Source organism: Amborella trichopoda, chromosome 3 (genome assembly GCF_054954075.1).
Source record: "Amborella trichopoda isolate Santa Cruz 75 chromosome 3, AtrichopodaSantaCruz75HAP2 v2.0, whole genome shotgun sequence".
In the NCBI taxonomy this organism is placed as follows: domain Eukaryota; kingdom Viridiplantae; phylum Streptophyta; class Magnoliopsida; order Amborellales; family Amborellaceae; genus Amborella; species Amborella trichopoda.
This window is the reverse complement of record NC_142338.1, coordinates 26532005-26547542: the sequence shown is the minus strand read 5'-3', so window position 1 is coordinate 26547542 and position 15538 is coordinate 26532005. Positions and strand designations below refer to the sequence as shown.

The 15538-nt window shown below is 36.9% G+C and overlaps 1 protein-coding gene across 12 annotated transcripts in view; it reads left to right on the top strand.

The window, feature by feature from the left end:
* The window catches only part of LOC18437336 (uroporphyrinogen decarboxylase 1, chloroplastic), a 61629-nt gene that overhangs the window by 13743 nt on the left and 32348 nt on the right, over positions 1–15538 (top strand). For 9 of the 12 annotated variants that reach the window (XR_016051007.1, XR_016051006.1, XR_016051008.1 and 6 more), the window contains one exon: positions 7521–7903. Coding sequence is in view for 6 of the 12 variants with exons in the window: in XM_088860429.1 (XP_088716555.1) it covers positions 7521–7903 (383 nt within the window). In the remaining 6 variants the exon portion in view is untranslated. The remainder of the gene's footprint in view (positions 1–7520; positions 7904–15538) is intronic. The other 3 variants (XM_011626217.3, XM_088860430.1, XM_088860432.1) reach the window with 1 other exon arrangement.

Sequence of the window (15538 nt, the reverse complement as noted above, 5' to 3'; positions counted from 1 at the left end):
TCAACATCTTTTCTAAGCTAGATCCACAACGTCTAAAACCCGGGGTGTTCATAGATACTTCGTACAATGTTTTGATCAACATGGAGTCGAAGTTCTGATAACATGGAAAGCTAGATCCACAACGTCTAAAACCCGGGGTGTTCATAGATACTCCATACAATGTTTTGATCAACATGGAGTTGAAGTTCTAATAGCATGGAATCAATATCCAAATGCAAATTTCTAGATTTATGATAGCCATGTCTTTTGCATGTAATTGGAATCTGCAACTTTCAACTTGAGCCTTGTGGATATTAGCAGTAGGGGTGAGAATTGACCCGATTCGGATCTGAAACCCGGAATTTGGACCCTATTCGGATCCGAGTATGGACTCCAAATTTGGATCCGAAATCCGGATCTGGACCCAAAAGTCATGTCTGAATTAGAATTCGGATCGGATTCGGGTGCAGGTGGATTCGATCCGAATCTGACCCAGATCCAACCCAATTTTTTTAAAAAAGAATATTATTTTATAGATATAAGTTTTTTAAATAGTATATATGTATAATAATCCAGATCCAGATTTGATGTATACTATTCGGATCCAGATCATCGGATCCGGATATGGATCTGATGTATACTATATGGATCCGCTGGATCCGACCTGTTCTCACCCCTAATCAACGGTAAGTACCTAACTTGTTCCATCACCACCGTCATGAAATTAATGGATGATACGAAAAGGATCCATAAAAATCCTGCATCAAAACTGAGGTCAATAGACCCTAATCCGAATGCCTTCTCCTCATTTCTCTTGGTTTTCTCCAATTGCTCATTCTCTCTCACGAAATTGCAAGAGTCCCATACTCAATTGCGATGGAACTCTAGAGAGAGAAAAATTCCTTCAACCCCAATGCCTTAAGGAAAACCCACTCTCCTTGTCCTTCTCTTTCTTCTCTGCTTCATGTTGTTTTTTAGTGAGTGAGCTAAGAGACCTATATGGAGAGAAAGGAGCGAAATGATCCTACCTTATTCTATCAATATCAAAGCTAAATGATCCTACCTTATTCTTCAAATTATCATGGCTAGGTTTAATTGTGCTTACTCTGGGTACTTTTGTGATAGTATTACCTTACTAACTTCTAATTTTTAATAGGAGATGATGGGGAATCACATGAATCTTATTAAAAACTAATCCTTAGTGGTTAAGAAAATAGGACATGACAAAAGTGCAAATATAAATGCACAGCTGTCAACTATCATGATACTTAAGTAAACTGCTGTTATGCATTGCAGTTAGGATCAGTTTGGTTACTCTTAATTGGGGAGAAGAGTAAATATCTTCAGTGTAATGCACGAGAAGCATATGCATCATTTTCTTCTGATTTGATGACAGGATAAAAAGAGAGAGGTAACTACTGCATTTGTTTTCCTTGTTAAAAGGTGGAGAAATGAGGGTTGGTTGGCTAATTATGCCATGCCCATACTTTGATGACGGGTGCAGTATGCTATCAAGACATATGACCGACAAATTTTTTTGATTCCCAACAGCTTGGCTCACCTGGCTTCGCTAATAAAGAAAAAGTGGAGAAAACTTAAATGTTATATTTGAGGGAAAGGGAAAGGTAATGGTCATTGAAAGATTTGCATAAAAATAAATGAAATCATAACTTTTTCATAGCCTCAGTGCTATTCTATAAGCCAACCAGCCTATATCTGAGTATTGGCTAGGTGCCCAAGATCATAGGAAAAGAGATGAAATGCACAACCGAGATTGGCGTACTCATTTCCCTAAATTTTTATTTTAAATGCATATTTGATTTTTTTCATTTTAAATGCATATTTGATTTTTTTCATTTTCTTATTTTGAGCACCTAGATGAGACCTACAGAATTTGGGGTTTATTGAACCCTTTCTTTTCTTAAAATGCTAATTTTATTAACATGCAAATTTGGGCTGTTTGTCTCTTTCTCCTTTGACATTCATCATCTGACCTTTAATATGTTTTAGGCTGGATGAAATATGAATCATATATAATTTTCCTCCAGACACACACACACACACATGGAAAGTATGCAATCACCTTAGGTACAAAAAGGCCACAATCACCTCTAACCATCAGTTGTGAAATTTTGGGCTGGAGGTGTAACCATTAACTGAACTCAAAGTTTGGAAAAATCTTCCTCAGACTTTGCACAAGGAAATGACACATCCCAACCATCCGATTTTAAATATGATGGTTTGGTGTACTTATGACCTTTGTTTACTAAACAATGTTTGTAGAACGGCTTAGGGATGGAACTTGGACCTTAATCTGTCTGAGCAACTAGGGTGAGTTCAAGGAGACTTCCTTGAGTTTGCCATGAGTTGCCGAGACGCCCAAAAAAACCCCAAAAAGTTGGGAAAATAATGGAAATTAAGAAAACATAGAAAGAGTTACAAGCAATCATACAAATATAGACATATGGAAAATGATAAAAACTATTATTATAGATGTTTTGTTTACAATTTAAATTTTAAATTGGAAAATGACAGTTACGCATAATTTTGAGGCCAATCCTCGAATCTATGTCTATTCAGAATTGATGTGTATTTGTATGTGTATATATATCCTGATAAGATTAGGTGTCTAGGCAAGATTAGTTAGTAAGTATCAATAACGGTTCGTGTATATTCAGAACTGATGTGTATTTGTATATGTATATATATCTTGATAAGATTAGGTGTCTAGGCAAGATTAGTTAGTAAGAATCAATAATGGTTGGTCTATTTAGAACTGTTGCTAGTTGTATTCTAGCTGTATATTTATACATGGTCATATTCTTTATTGATTAATAAAGAAATAGTATTGATATACATCATTATTGTATGCATATATATATCTTGATAAGATTAGGTGTCTAGGCAAGTAGTAAGTATTCAGAACTGTTACTAGCCATATATCTATACGTGGTCTTGTATATTCTTTATTGATGGTCTCTCTCTCTCTCTCTCTCTCTATATATATATATATATATATATCGGAGTCACTGCTGTACGCCCATACGCGAATGGCCCAGATTTAATCTAGGCCATGATGTGGCCGATTTGACGATCACGGATGTTCGGTAGTGCTTGAATTTTAATTTTTTTCTACAAATCCAAATTACTTGCAATTTTTTGGTGTGTTATTCAAAAATAGGCGAATCTACAAAAAATATCAAAATATTTTTTACATGAAATAAATTGACAAAAGTACCACCGGAAAATTTTGGGGTTATTTTGATCAATTTTTATTTTCGAGTTATTTTTTTAATATTTTTATTAAGTGCGCTTTGATGAGAAGAACACACTCCTAAAATTTCAAGTGATTTGGATTTGTAGAAAAAAAATTAAAATTCAAACATGAAATGAGGTCGTGACCGTCAGATCGGCCCAGATTCAATTTGGGCCGTTGGCGTTTACTGTAGCAGTACGTACTTGGGCACACAGGATCTTTTCCCTATATATATATATGGAAATATATATATGGAAAAAGCTGGCATTAGCCCACTAGCTCATATGAACAAATGGGTCCAACGGCTCAAAGAAATATTTTACATGAAATAAATTGACCAAAATACCCCTGAAAAATTTTGGGGGCTATTTTGGTCATTTTATTTTTCTCGAATAATTTTTTTTATATTTTTATTAGGTGCACCTTGATGAGAAGAACACACCTAAAATTTCAAGCGATTTGGATTTGTAGAAAAAAAAATAAAATCAAGCACTATCGGACGTCCGTGATCGTCAGATCGGCCCAGATTCAATCTGGGCCATTGGGCTCATATGTTCATATGAGCTAGTGGGCTAATCCCAATTTTTTCCTATATATATATATATATATATATATATGGGTTTTGTTAAGCTACATCACTTGTGGTGTAGACCCTTAAAGTGCTCTTCTGTTTTAGACATTGAGATACCCTTATCTTATAATATAGTAACTTTTTGTCTAGGGGTATTTTAAGTAATTAGTAAAGGGTAAACTAGAAATTCATAATAGCAAGAAAAACATTTATTAACAATAGTAGACAATGACATCACCGATATGGTGTGTGACATCAACCACAAGATGCAGTAATTATTTTTAACTACTAATAGAATGCCACTATTTTTTTATAAAAATATCCATTCTACCCTTCTAAATGACAAAAATGCTCCTACCTGAAAAATTTTGTATTACAATTTAAGGGTATTTAGTGTCAAAATGTTGAGCACTTTAAGGGTCTACACCACCAAGTGGTGTAGCTATATATATTTGGAAGCTATCACGCAACGCCTATGGGCGAAAATGAATAGTATTTTCTCCCATAGGCTTGGCGCCGTCTGATATTTTTGGATGGCATGGATAAATCAATCGCAACGGATATAGCATGTTCGGTGCGGTCGATTTTTTACATGAAAATCACGCGAAACCGCAATGGCTCTTGTAGATCCATTGCGGGGGAAATCACTGTTCACTTTTGCCCCATGATGTTTTTAAGGGTTTTCCGATATATATTTTATATATCTATATATATATATGTTAATATATATAAGAATAGGATGAAGGATCGGGTATGCCCACTCGTGTACCCTGGGAGAATATGCCCAATGGGCTTGATGGGTTTGGGCAAAATGAATGATCCCAATTGATTCCCTCATTTTTCACTCAACTCTCAAAATGAATTCAAAACCCTGGGATCGTACTATCTTATAGAAAAATGCAAAGCCCAAACACTCTCAACCTGTTAACCTCAATCTTTCTCTCTCTTCTCTCTCCCACAATACCACCTCCCTCTCTCCCCCCCTCTCTCTTTCTCTCTCTCTCCCTTTGCCGTTTGCGTCTCCGGCCCCACTCTCTCTTGCCATTATCAGAAGAGCAGCCAATGACTGTGAACCTCCCTCTTTCTCTCTCTTCATAATACCACCTCCCTATCTCCTAGATATCTCGTTATGTTATTTGTGTCTCCAGCCCCCCTCTCTCTCGCCATTACTAGGACAACAGCCAAGGTGTCGTCAATTCCATTGCCATTTGCGTCTCTCTCTCTCTCTCTCTCTCGCTCGCTAGCAAATGCCTTCAAATCTGGTGCTGCCTATTGCGATCGGATCCTTTTCCTTGGTACTTGATACAAGTAACTCTCTCTCTCTCTCTCTCTCTATCTTTGCTCCATCTCTATGCTTTGGCTCTCTCCCATGGTTATTCTTCTACAAATTTTCTTTTTGTTTTTTAGGATATTTTTTCATGGTTCAGCCCTTTTTTTGTCTCTCTCTCTCGCGATCTCTCTTCCTTACCCTCTCTCTTTTGCTCCATCTCTCTCTATGTCTGTTGTCCCCTTGATCTCTCTGTTCGTCTCTCATTCTTCCTCCCTCTCTCTCTATCTCCATCTCTCTTAGTCTCTCTCTCTACTGTCCCCTGATCTCTCACTCATTCTTCCTCCCTCTCATTCTAGCTCCATCTCTCTCTTAGGTCTCTCTACTGTCCCCCAGTCTCTCTCCAACCCCTAGTCTCTCAGTAGCTCTCTCTCTCTCTCTTTCTAGGTCCCCAATCTCTCTCTCTCTAGGCTCCCAATCTGATCCCCCGTTTTCTCTCAACGCTCCCAATCTAATCTAGCACACAGGAGAACCTTGCTTCGCGATCATTGAGGTAGCTTTTTTCTTGCGTGTTTTGCTTAACGTTTTTAATATGTGCTTGCTCCTTCCCTCTCAATCGAGATCTAAGGCCATTGGGCGTATTCTCCGGGGTATGCGAGTAGGTGTACCCCATTCTTTTCTATATATATATATATATATATATATATATATGGGAAAAGATGGGATTCGTCCACTAGCTCATATGAACATATGAGCCCAACGACCTAGATTGAATCTGGATTGATCTGACGATCACAGATGTTCGGTAGTACTTGAATTTTATTTATTTTTCTACAGATCCAAATCACTTGAAATTTTAGGTGTGTGTTTTTCTCATCAAGGCGCACCAAATAAAAATATAAAAAAAATTATTCGCTAAAAACAATGATCAAAATACCTCCCAAAACTTTTCAGGGGTATTTTGGTTAATTTATTTCATGTAAAATATATATATATATATATATTTACATTTATATGAGTTATGTTAGGGTGCTCACACTAAGGAGTAATTTATCATTGTACTAAACAAATTTGGACACTTATATACCTTTGTTTTGTACATGGAGTTTTTTTTTGTAGGGGTATTTTTGGTCCTTAAGAGGGGTGTGACATCATTTACATGGGGTTGATATCACCCACATAGAGTACACTAGTGGCATTTAATGTTCTATGTGGGTGACGTCACACCCCATGTGAATGACATCACACCCATCTTAATTACCAAAAATACCCTTAATAAAAAAATGCTCCATATACAAAACAAGGGTAGAAGTGTCCAAAATTTACTCCGTAGTATGAGCACCCTAACACCCTATGTGTGTGTGTGTGTGGCTGTGTGTGTGTGTGTGTGGCTGTGTGTGTGTGTGTGTGTGTGTGGCTGTGTGTGGCTGTGGCTATTATACCTCCTATCTTTGTTGAAGAGTCCCAAGGCTAAAGAATTTCAGGAGAAAAAATGCCTATGATTCGATGAAGAACAAAAAATTAGTCTTTTAGTGATGATCTACCTGAATTTGTTGACTCTTTGACGAAAAATTAAGGAAAAAGGGGAGTTGATTCCTTCCCCCTTTATACATCTCTAATTTGATCGAAGTCAACAAGTTTTGAGTGACTTATCCAATCACTCCAAAATTTGCTGAGTTTTGCAGAACTTGGGGGAGTTTCTACAAGAAATTGTCAAAGTACTATAGCATGTGTTAGGCCCCCATGTTGGGCTTTATGGGCTCGGTGGGGTGCCAAGCCTGGGCAATTCCGGCAAGTCCAAATGGACTCACCTCTGTCTTTTACCACCAATACTAAAGGAATTGGGCTGATTGTGTACAATCACGCACGGCAGTCACACACATATTGTAAGCTGGCTGACTTGCAAATAGTTTAGGCTGGAAGAGCATAAGCTGGATGACTTAGATTCAGCCTTAAAAATCTGAACATCATCCTGTATGCGCGCTCTCTCTCAGTTTAATTTTTTTATGAGTCATTTTTGACCTGAAATTTTGGGGAGTGGTGCAACTAACCTAGGTGCTCCATAAAAATATAAAAAATACTAACAAACTTACCAAATCCCCCCACAAATGCTGACATTCTGATGGTTCAATCTGGTTTGTCCTGCTCACAATTGTTTCGAAGGCCAGACGACTCACATAATCTTGAAACATACACATATGCATACAAAGAGGCGACAAAAGATCATGTGTCTAGTCGAAAAAAAGAGTTCTATATTATAGCGAAGATATACTGTTGATTGTACAAAACTCATGTGAGATCGGCACAAAACAATAGGATTTTATCCTAGGACCTTGTACATGCTCAGTAATTTCGAAAGTTTGGTGGAATTGCTTTCCTTGTTCATAATGTTTTAGGGGAGATAGGCATTATTGTTTTTATACATGGATTTGTGATGTGACTTTCAGATTCTCTAATTGTTCAGGCTGCAAGAGGTGATCCTATCAGCTGGCCTCCTGCATGGATGATGCGTCAAGCTGGAAGATATATGACTGTTTACAGAAAGCTTGCAGAGAAATACCCATCCTTTAGAGTGCGGTCTGAGACAGTTGATCTCATTGTGGAAATCTCTTTGCAGCCATGGAAGGCCTTTCGTCCTGATGCTGTTATGATATTCTCAGATATACGAACTCCCTTACCTGCATTTGGGGTCCCATTTGACGTAGAGGACGTAAAGGGACCAATTATTACTTCCCCAATACGTTCCGAGGAAAGATTAAAGGCCCTGCATCCTATTGAGTTGGACAAAGTACATTTTGTAGGGGAATCTCTAAGAATTTTGCGAAATGAGGTAACTTTGTAAGTTATTTTAAAATTATTCATTGTCTATCAGCAATCTACATACATTTTATGCTTCCTAAAAAGAAAATTCAGAGGAAAAGTTGAATGTGATTAAGAACTGGATTTCCTTATCATTGAAGTATATTGACTCATAAACATGATTTTTTTTATTAGCAGTGCGTGCACATAATTTAGAAACGTGATATACTTTTGAATAAAGTACGGAAAACATTATACACACTCTGAATTGGAGGAGTATTTGAGCAGCCAAAGTTCTGGCATCTAATCCATGTAGTAGAGTGGCAAACTGGTATGTCACTTCTTGATAATCTGTTAGCATGACTGCATCCCTTCATCTCATTACTCTAGGTTTGTGGATTGGGTACTCTGGGCATTTGATTGTTCTGTGCAAGTGAGGATTTCTTGATTACTCTTCCCTCCATGGTTATTACCCAGCATCAAATTGAGTTTAAGAAGTAATAATGTTGTTGATGTCAACAGTGTCTTTAAGTTAATGTCATTGTTATTATCTATGTATCATTATTGATGTCAACATATATGTAAGAAGGCATTACGTTGTTATTACATAATGATATCTTGGGTGTTCACCTTCTCATCTGTTATTCTTTCTGTTGTTAAGGTACCCATTATTGAAAAGTTCTTGAGATGCTGCTTTTGTGTTCTTAGTCCGATTATTTGACAGTTGTATTATGTTGCCCAAGGCTCCCCCCACCCCTCCTCCCCTATAATTAGGAGGGAAAGGCATATGGTTCTTTCCTCCTTTTAACTGCATGTTATATCATTATTATTATTGTTATCATTTATTCATAATGTACATATTGATGATATATGTTCAGTAGTCCCTTATGGTATTTTACTTTTGAAGCTTTTGCTCAGTGTTTTAGGACTTGGACTTGGCCTGGGACCAGGCAGGGTCTGAGTCTGAGTCAGAGGGTGACTTCGCCAAGTCAGTGAGTCGCACTCGACTGAGTTTCAACTAAATTATCTAAGAAACCTTGGGAACCTGGGAGACTCCACTAGTTCCTAAGCTTTTTCACTTGGACCCTGCAGGATGTCCGGATTAGAGTGTCTCGCCCTAGTTTGAGTTTAAGAAGAGGAAAAAACTAATTGGTGAATAAATAAAACTTTTATAAATTGTAATAAAATATCCTAAAAGTTGCAAAATAAACAAAGAGAATGAATAAAGGAAAGAGAGCCCCTTATATATAATCTCAAATGATTTTGTGTGTAAGATCAGACTGTCCCTTTTCTCTCTCAGGCGAAAACCAATCAAGGGTGTTTTTAGGATCCTAAATTTGGGGACCTACAACCTAGTGACCAACTTTCCAAAAAATAAATAAAACATTCTAACTCACTCTTTGTCAACTTGAAAGAAATAATGTCCTAAAATTAAATGTAGACCCTTCAATTGTTGGATAACAAGGTTTAAGTACTAAAAGACACAAAATCCAACTTTTTCTTTTTAGGATATTAAAATAATCATCTGGTGATTCTTTAGGATCCTGAATTTAGATCCAAAATATCTTCCTTAAGTAGCTTTTTCACCCAAGGGAGCAAGTGGACTTTATGCTCCTGTGGGAGAACAGTAGAGGCACTAATATATCATATAATATTGGATAAGGGGCAAAACATAGTATAGCTTGCTCCTGCAGGATCACATTCTGCAGTTACCCCCTCAGATAGAAATATCATTTCGGAGTATTTTCTTGGTCTCAAATTTCAGGATCCAATTTAAGATAGCTAAGTAGGTATTTTTAAGAGAATGTTTTACCAATTTCACTATTTACCTCTACAATATTTGCTTCTAAGTTTTATTTAAAAGAAAACTGAAATTACCCCTATTCGGCGTTGGTAATCTTGTATAACCAAAGTCATTTTGGTAAATTGGACTCAATTGATTAGCCTGAGCAAATGACTATAATACCATTGGTTGTTCTACTTTGGGAAAATTGATGAAGGATTTACAATGAAAAAAATTGAATTGTGTCGCTAACCCTGAACAATCATGGTGTATTATTGTCATTTGATTTTTCCATGTTACTAATCCAGTGGTGTCCATTAGAATTTAATACCTTTGACATCTTATGGCTTGGTTAAGGACTTCATCCATATTTAATTTATAAACTAAAATTTCAATTGTAACTATTTTTATTCATAAAGGGGATACATAGGGTCACTCATATTTTTAATTATCTACCTAGGCCTTTAGTATATCAAATTGGTAGTTGAGTCAGTATTGCTACCAGTGTTCCTAAAATCAAGGGTACTAATAAAAAAAGGGAGTGCAACAAGTGCTCTCGTCATTAAAATGTTAAAATGTGAATCATGATTTACCATTTGCAGTTATAATATCACCTATATTGAATCATAAAATGTTAGTGTTTTATTTTTAATACTTTTTTTTGGTTCATGATATAATGATATTTAAAATTTGAATTTAACAAAAATCTACAATTAGCATTTTTGTTTAAATGAGCAATATACGGAAATATCCTATTTTATTTCTTGAATTTAGAAATATATTTCTATATATTTCATACCTTTCACTCAAGTCCCTCTTTTTGAAAGAAGAAATTATATTTTAGTTTTATCTCTTTTTCTATACATCGCATTAAAATTGTAAATGACCACAATAGCCCTACATTATTTAAGGGTATTTGTGTAAATTTATTTTTGTTAAATTACATTTTGAATATTTTTTAGGTGTATGAGGCCAAGAAGTATATACATACCAAATATGAGCGTAATCCGATGTACAGAAAAAAAAGACAAAATTAAAATACACTATAATTTATGTGTAGAATATGAAATATTTAGGAGTATTAAAAAATTGGGAAACTAGTTTTATTTCTAATAAATTTCTAATTAGTTTCTCGTATGTTAGTTAGAAATGATCAAAATATATGAAAATTATAAAGTTTAGTCACCAAAGTTAAAACAAGTAATTATTTCCCTTGTAGTTTTGAAAGTCAAATTTTACTCAACAGGCAAGACACATTTAGGTTTATAATAAAAAATTTCACCTTAACTTTAAAGTAGTACTCGAATTTGTAAATTTAATTAAAATTTAAAATAAAATTGTCAATTTTAAAATATGTTTAGTTATGCAAACTCTTTCTTTTAAATAACATTAAAAACATTACCCACGAGTGAGATTTTTTTAAAATATTTTTAGTTATGCAAACTCTTTTTTTTAATAACATTATTAAAAACTTACTTGTAGGTGGAATGTTTTTTTTTAACATAAAGGATATCATATCTAGCTATGTATTATACGTATGTTAAATTACATTTAATGATAGGATGCATGACATTCATTTAGATAATATAACTAGAGCTGCAACAGGCCCTGGTCGGACTATGGCCTGGGCTTTGGTTAATGATGGTTGGCGAGAAACAATTTCGGCTTAGCTCGAATATGTATATATATAGGAAGAGGCTACTTAATGCCTATAGGCGAAATGCTACAGTGATTTCGCCTTTAGGCTCATCATCATCTGAAAAAATTGGACGGTGTGGATAAAATGACCGCCACGGACCTAGCATGTCTGTGGCGATACCATCACGAATATGCTAGGTTCGTGACAGTAAAAAATTCACGTGGAAGCGTCACAAACATTACGCCGTCCGTTGCGAGTTCGTTCAATAAAATGCCACGGACATAGCAAGTCCGTGGCGGGGCGAAACGCTATTCATTTTCACCTATAGGTGTTTTTATGACTTTTCCATATATGTATGTATGTATGGATGCATGTATGGGTGCATGTATGTATGTATATATGTGTTTATGTAGAGTGATTTGACTATATATATGTATGCATGTATGTATGTATATATGTGTTTTTGTAGACTGATTTGACTGAGGGTATGGCCCTTGATAGAGTGGAATGACGGACTAGATTCTTGTAGCTTCTCCAAATAGTTGGGATAAGGCTCGGATGATGATGATGAAATGTGTTTTTATATATTTCATTAAATAATATTTTAGATGCATATTGATCGCCGCCCGTCCTGACCCGATTTTTCAGGCCTGGCTGGGCTCGGGCCTCAATTCTCTTGATACAAGTTGTGCTCGGGCCCAACCTAAAACTACATTTTAGGCTGGGCCTCTCCCTCACAATTTCGGTTGGGAAGCGGGCCCAAGATCGCCCCTCCTGAATTTGGCTCGTTGGTAGCCCTAAATATAGCTAATGGAGATTACTGTAGGTAACCTAGTAAGTTTTGGGTGGTACAATGGGAGATCAAGATGTATATATATATATTTTTTGTGGGAATCGATTAAGGTAGTTTTTTTCATTATAACGGAACTAGAAGGAAAAGGTATCCAATATAGAGGAGTTAAAAAGATGCGACTGCCATTCAAAACATCCACAATCATAGGACGTCACTATATCTCTCTCTATTATTTCTATTGAGAATATCCAAGAATTGAATGAACTCTTTCAAATATTAGAATTTTTTTTTTCTAGGCACATAAGGACTGGGTATGATTTTTCTTTTTTAATTACTCTGATATATGATTCTACTTAATGGTAACCTTATGGTAATGAGGAAAGATGAGCCATGGAAAATGCTCACATGAGTGGTTAATGGAAATCTTGAGAGACATTCCAAAGATGGAATCTTACACTATAGTTAGGGCTGCCAATGGACAGGGCCGGGCCTCGAGCTTCTGGGCTGGGCTGGCTAACAAGCCTCCAGCGGGCTGTTAATGGGCTGTTAACGTGGTGCAGGCCGGGCCTGGCCCAGCAATTTTGGGTTTATTATCGGGCAGGGCCAGGCCGGGCTGAAAAAAGCCGGAGATCTGGTCACCTGGCCGGGCTGCTCTGATAAGATTGTCTCTTAATCTCTCTCTTGGATACACAATAACTGCATGTTCTCTCTCTCTCTCTCACACACACAATGATAGACTGAAGCTGGTTGGATGTGTTCTCTCTCTGCATCTACAACAGATTAGTATAGACTACATAATCTTCGTCTATTCCATGGAGTTGTTTGCATGATCACTTTGTTGCTCATGCACAAAATCTCTCTCTCTCTCCAGAGTAGGTGCATGTCCTCTCTCTCTCTCTCTCCCAAGTAGGTGCATGTCCTTTCGATTTTTATTTCTTCATTGATAAAATATCACTAAAACTCAGGGAAAAGCCAAATATAACCTCTCTCCCCCCCTCTCTCTCTAACATAAACAATTTTCTTAGTTGCATGTCATTCTGTTTTTATTTCTTCAATGGTAAAACATCTCTTGAACTCAAGGAAACCACTCATAAACTCTCTCTCTCTCATTCTAGAATTTTCTCTAACTTACATAAACGATCTCTCTCTCTAACTTACATAAAGAATCTCTCTCTCTAGAAGCCACCCATAACATGTCTCTGACTTACATAAATTCTCTTTCTTTCTCTCTCGCTCTAAAGTATTTAAAAATTCTCTCTCTCTAAAAACATAGGTCTTCTCTCTACAAATCTCTCTCTCTAAAAGTGTGTACAATATCTCTGAGAAATTTTACAAGTTCTTGGACCCTAATCACAAGGCAAGATGGCTAACCTCTTCTTTTGTGTGGTCTCCTATATGAGTTTATTTGTACCTTGGAGCATCATGTTGATGTGTTTCAATAAGTCTCCAAATAATTAGCAATGGAAGGTAAATAGAAGACCAACTAATTAGCTTTTTTTTTTTTTTTGGCTTACAAGAAAAGTTTGGAGAGATTTAACAAAAAATATATATATTTTTTAAAAAATTCTAAATTGGGCTGAGCCAGGCCCAATAAGCCTAATGGGCTGGGCCGGGCTTCTGAGTATAATTCCGGGCCTTAACGAGTCGCGTCGGGCTTCTGAGCTTTTAACGGGCGGGCCTTACCTGGCATAGTTCCAGGCTGGGCCTCACTAGGCCCGACAGAATCCGGTCCGGGCTTTCCCAAGCTCCGGGCTGAGCCGGCCCGGGCCTTGCCCCTTGCCAGCCCTAACTATAGTATTACATACCTAGAGAGTCATAACACAATCAATGTTAACCAAGATTTCAAAAGAAAAAGTACTATGTGAGTTATATGGTCAGTCACAACCACCATTCTGTGGTTCATCACCATGCAGTCAATGGTTGGATTGTAATGGAAGGGAATAGGTTTTTACTGTGTATTAAACTAATTGAAAAGAATTTGTATCCTTGCTCTCCATCTGTCATTGTCCAAGATAATTGATAACCTCATCATTATGGGGATATGGTGATATAGATATAGAAGATGATGATTTATGGAAATTGCTTAGTATTGTGTGTGTGTGTGTGACAGAGAGGGAGGAGTGAGAGAGTTATATGAGCAAAAGAATTACATTAACCAAATCCAAATCAAGGAATAAACTCATTGTTGGGGATTACGTTTTGGAGTTTCAAAATTATGCTAGAAAGCTTACGGAAAGCTTGCAAATGTTCAACTTTAGATATATATAACTTTGATCAGTTAACAAAATCTATGTAAGCTGAATAGACAATGAGAATGAAAAAATTAAGGGAAAATTATGTATACCCCCCTTCCCCCCCCCTGCTCCCCACCCCTTAGAAAAAATTAAGGGAATATTATGGATACCCCTCCCTCCAAATAAAATTTGTAGACATTCTGCCCCCCAATACTTTAGTATCACACCTATAACCTAGTCACTATTTTTTCTTGCTTTTACCCCCTAGTCAAAAAGTAAATATTTTAAAGCTTAAAATACCCTTCCCCTTCCTTACCGTACCCATTAAATCTCTCTCTACCTGCCCTCTCTCTCTACCCTTACTCTCTCTCTCTCTCTCTCTCTCGTGCGCACGTGCATTGAAAAAATGCAGTCTACCACAAAAGTGTGCCGGACCGGCCTCTAGCTTATGGAAATCTAGAAGGCTTGTGACCGATCCGACACACTTTTGTGTTGGACCGAAGCAAACAAAAAAAAAATGCAGGCTTCTGGCTTTTGGAATTCTAGAAGCCTCGTGGCCAGTCTGGCATACTTTGGTGTCAGATTGCTTTTTTTTTGCTTCGGTCTGACACATCAGTGTGCTGGACCTCTCATGAGGCTTCTAGATTTCCAAAAGTCAAAAGCTGGTCCGGACTGTATTTTTTCAACACGCGAGAGAGAGAGATTGATGGTTGAGAGAGAGACTGATGATGGGTAGAGAGAGAGAGAGAGGGTGGGTAGAGAGAGACTGATGTTGGGCAGAGAGAGAGGTTGGGTAGAGAGAGGGGGTAGGTAGAGAGAAAGAGAGAGTGGGTAGAGAGAGAGAGAGATTTAATCAATAGAGTAAGGGAAGGGAAGGGTAGTTTCGTCTTTAAAATATTTACTTTTTGACCAGAAGGTAAAAGCAAGAAAAACAGTAGCTGGATTATGGGCGTGATACTAAAAGTATTGGGGGGTAGAATATCTACAAAATTCATTTTGGAGGGGGGGGTAGCCATAATTTCCCAAAAGTTAGCAATATGAATATTCTCAATTTTGTACAATATTATTTAATATTGTATTATTCTATTTTACATTGTCTTAAATGAACAAAATGTTTTACGTTAACCTCATGGTCGTGGAGTTATGAAGGCCATCTGGCCAATGGAAAATGTCTCACAGGGATCTCGTGGTGTTGAGAATCATGACAGATCGGTCAA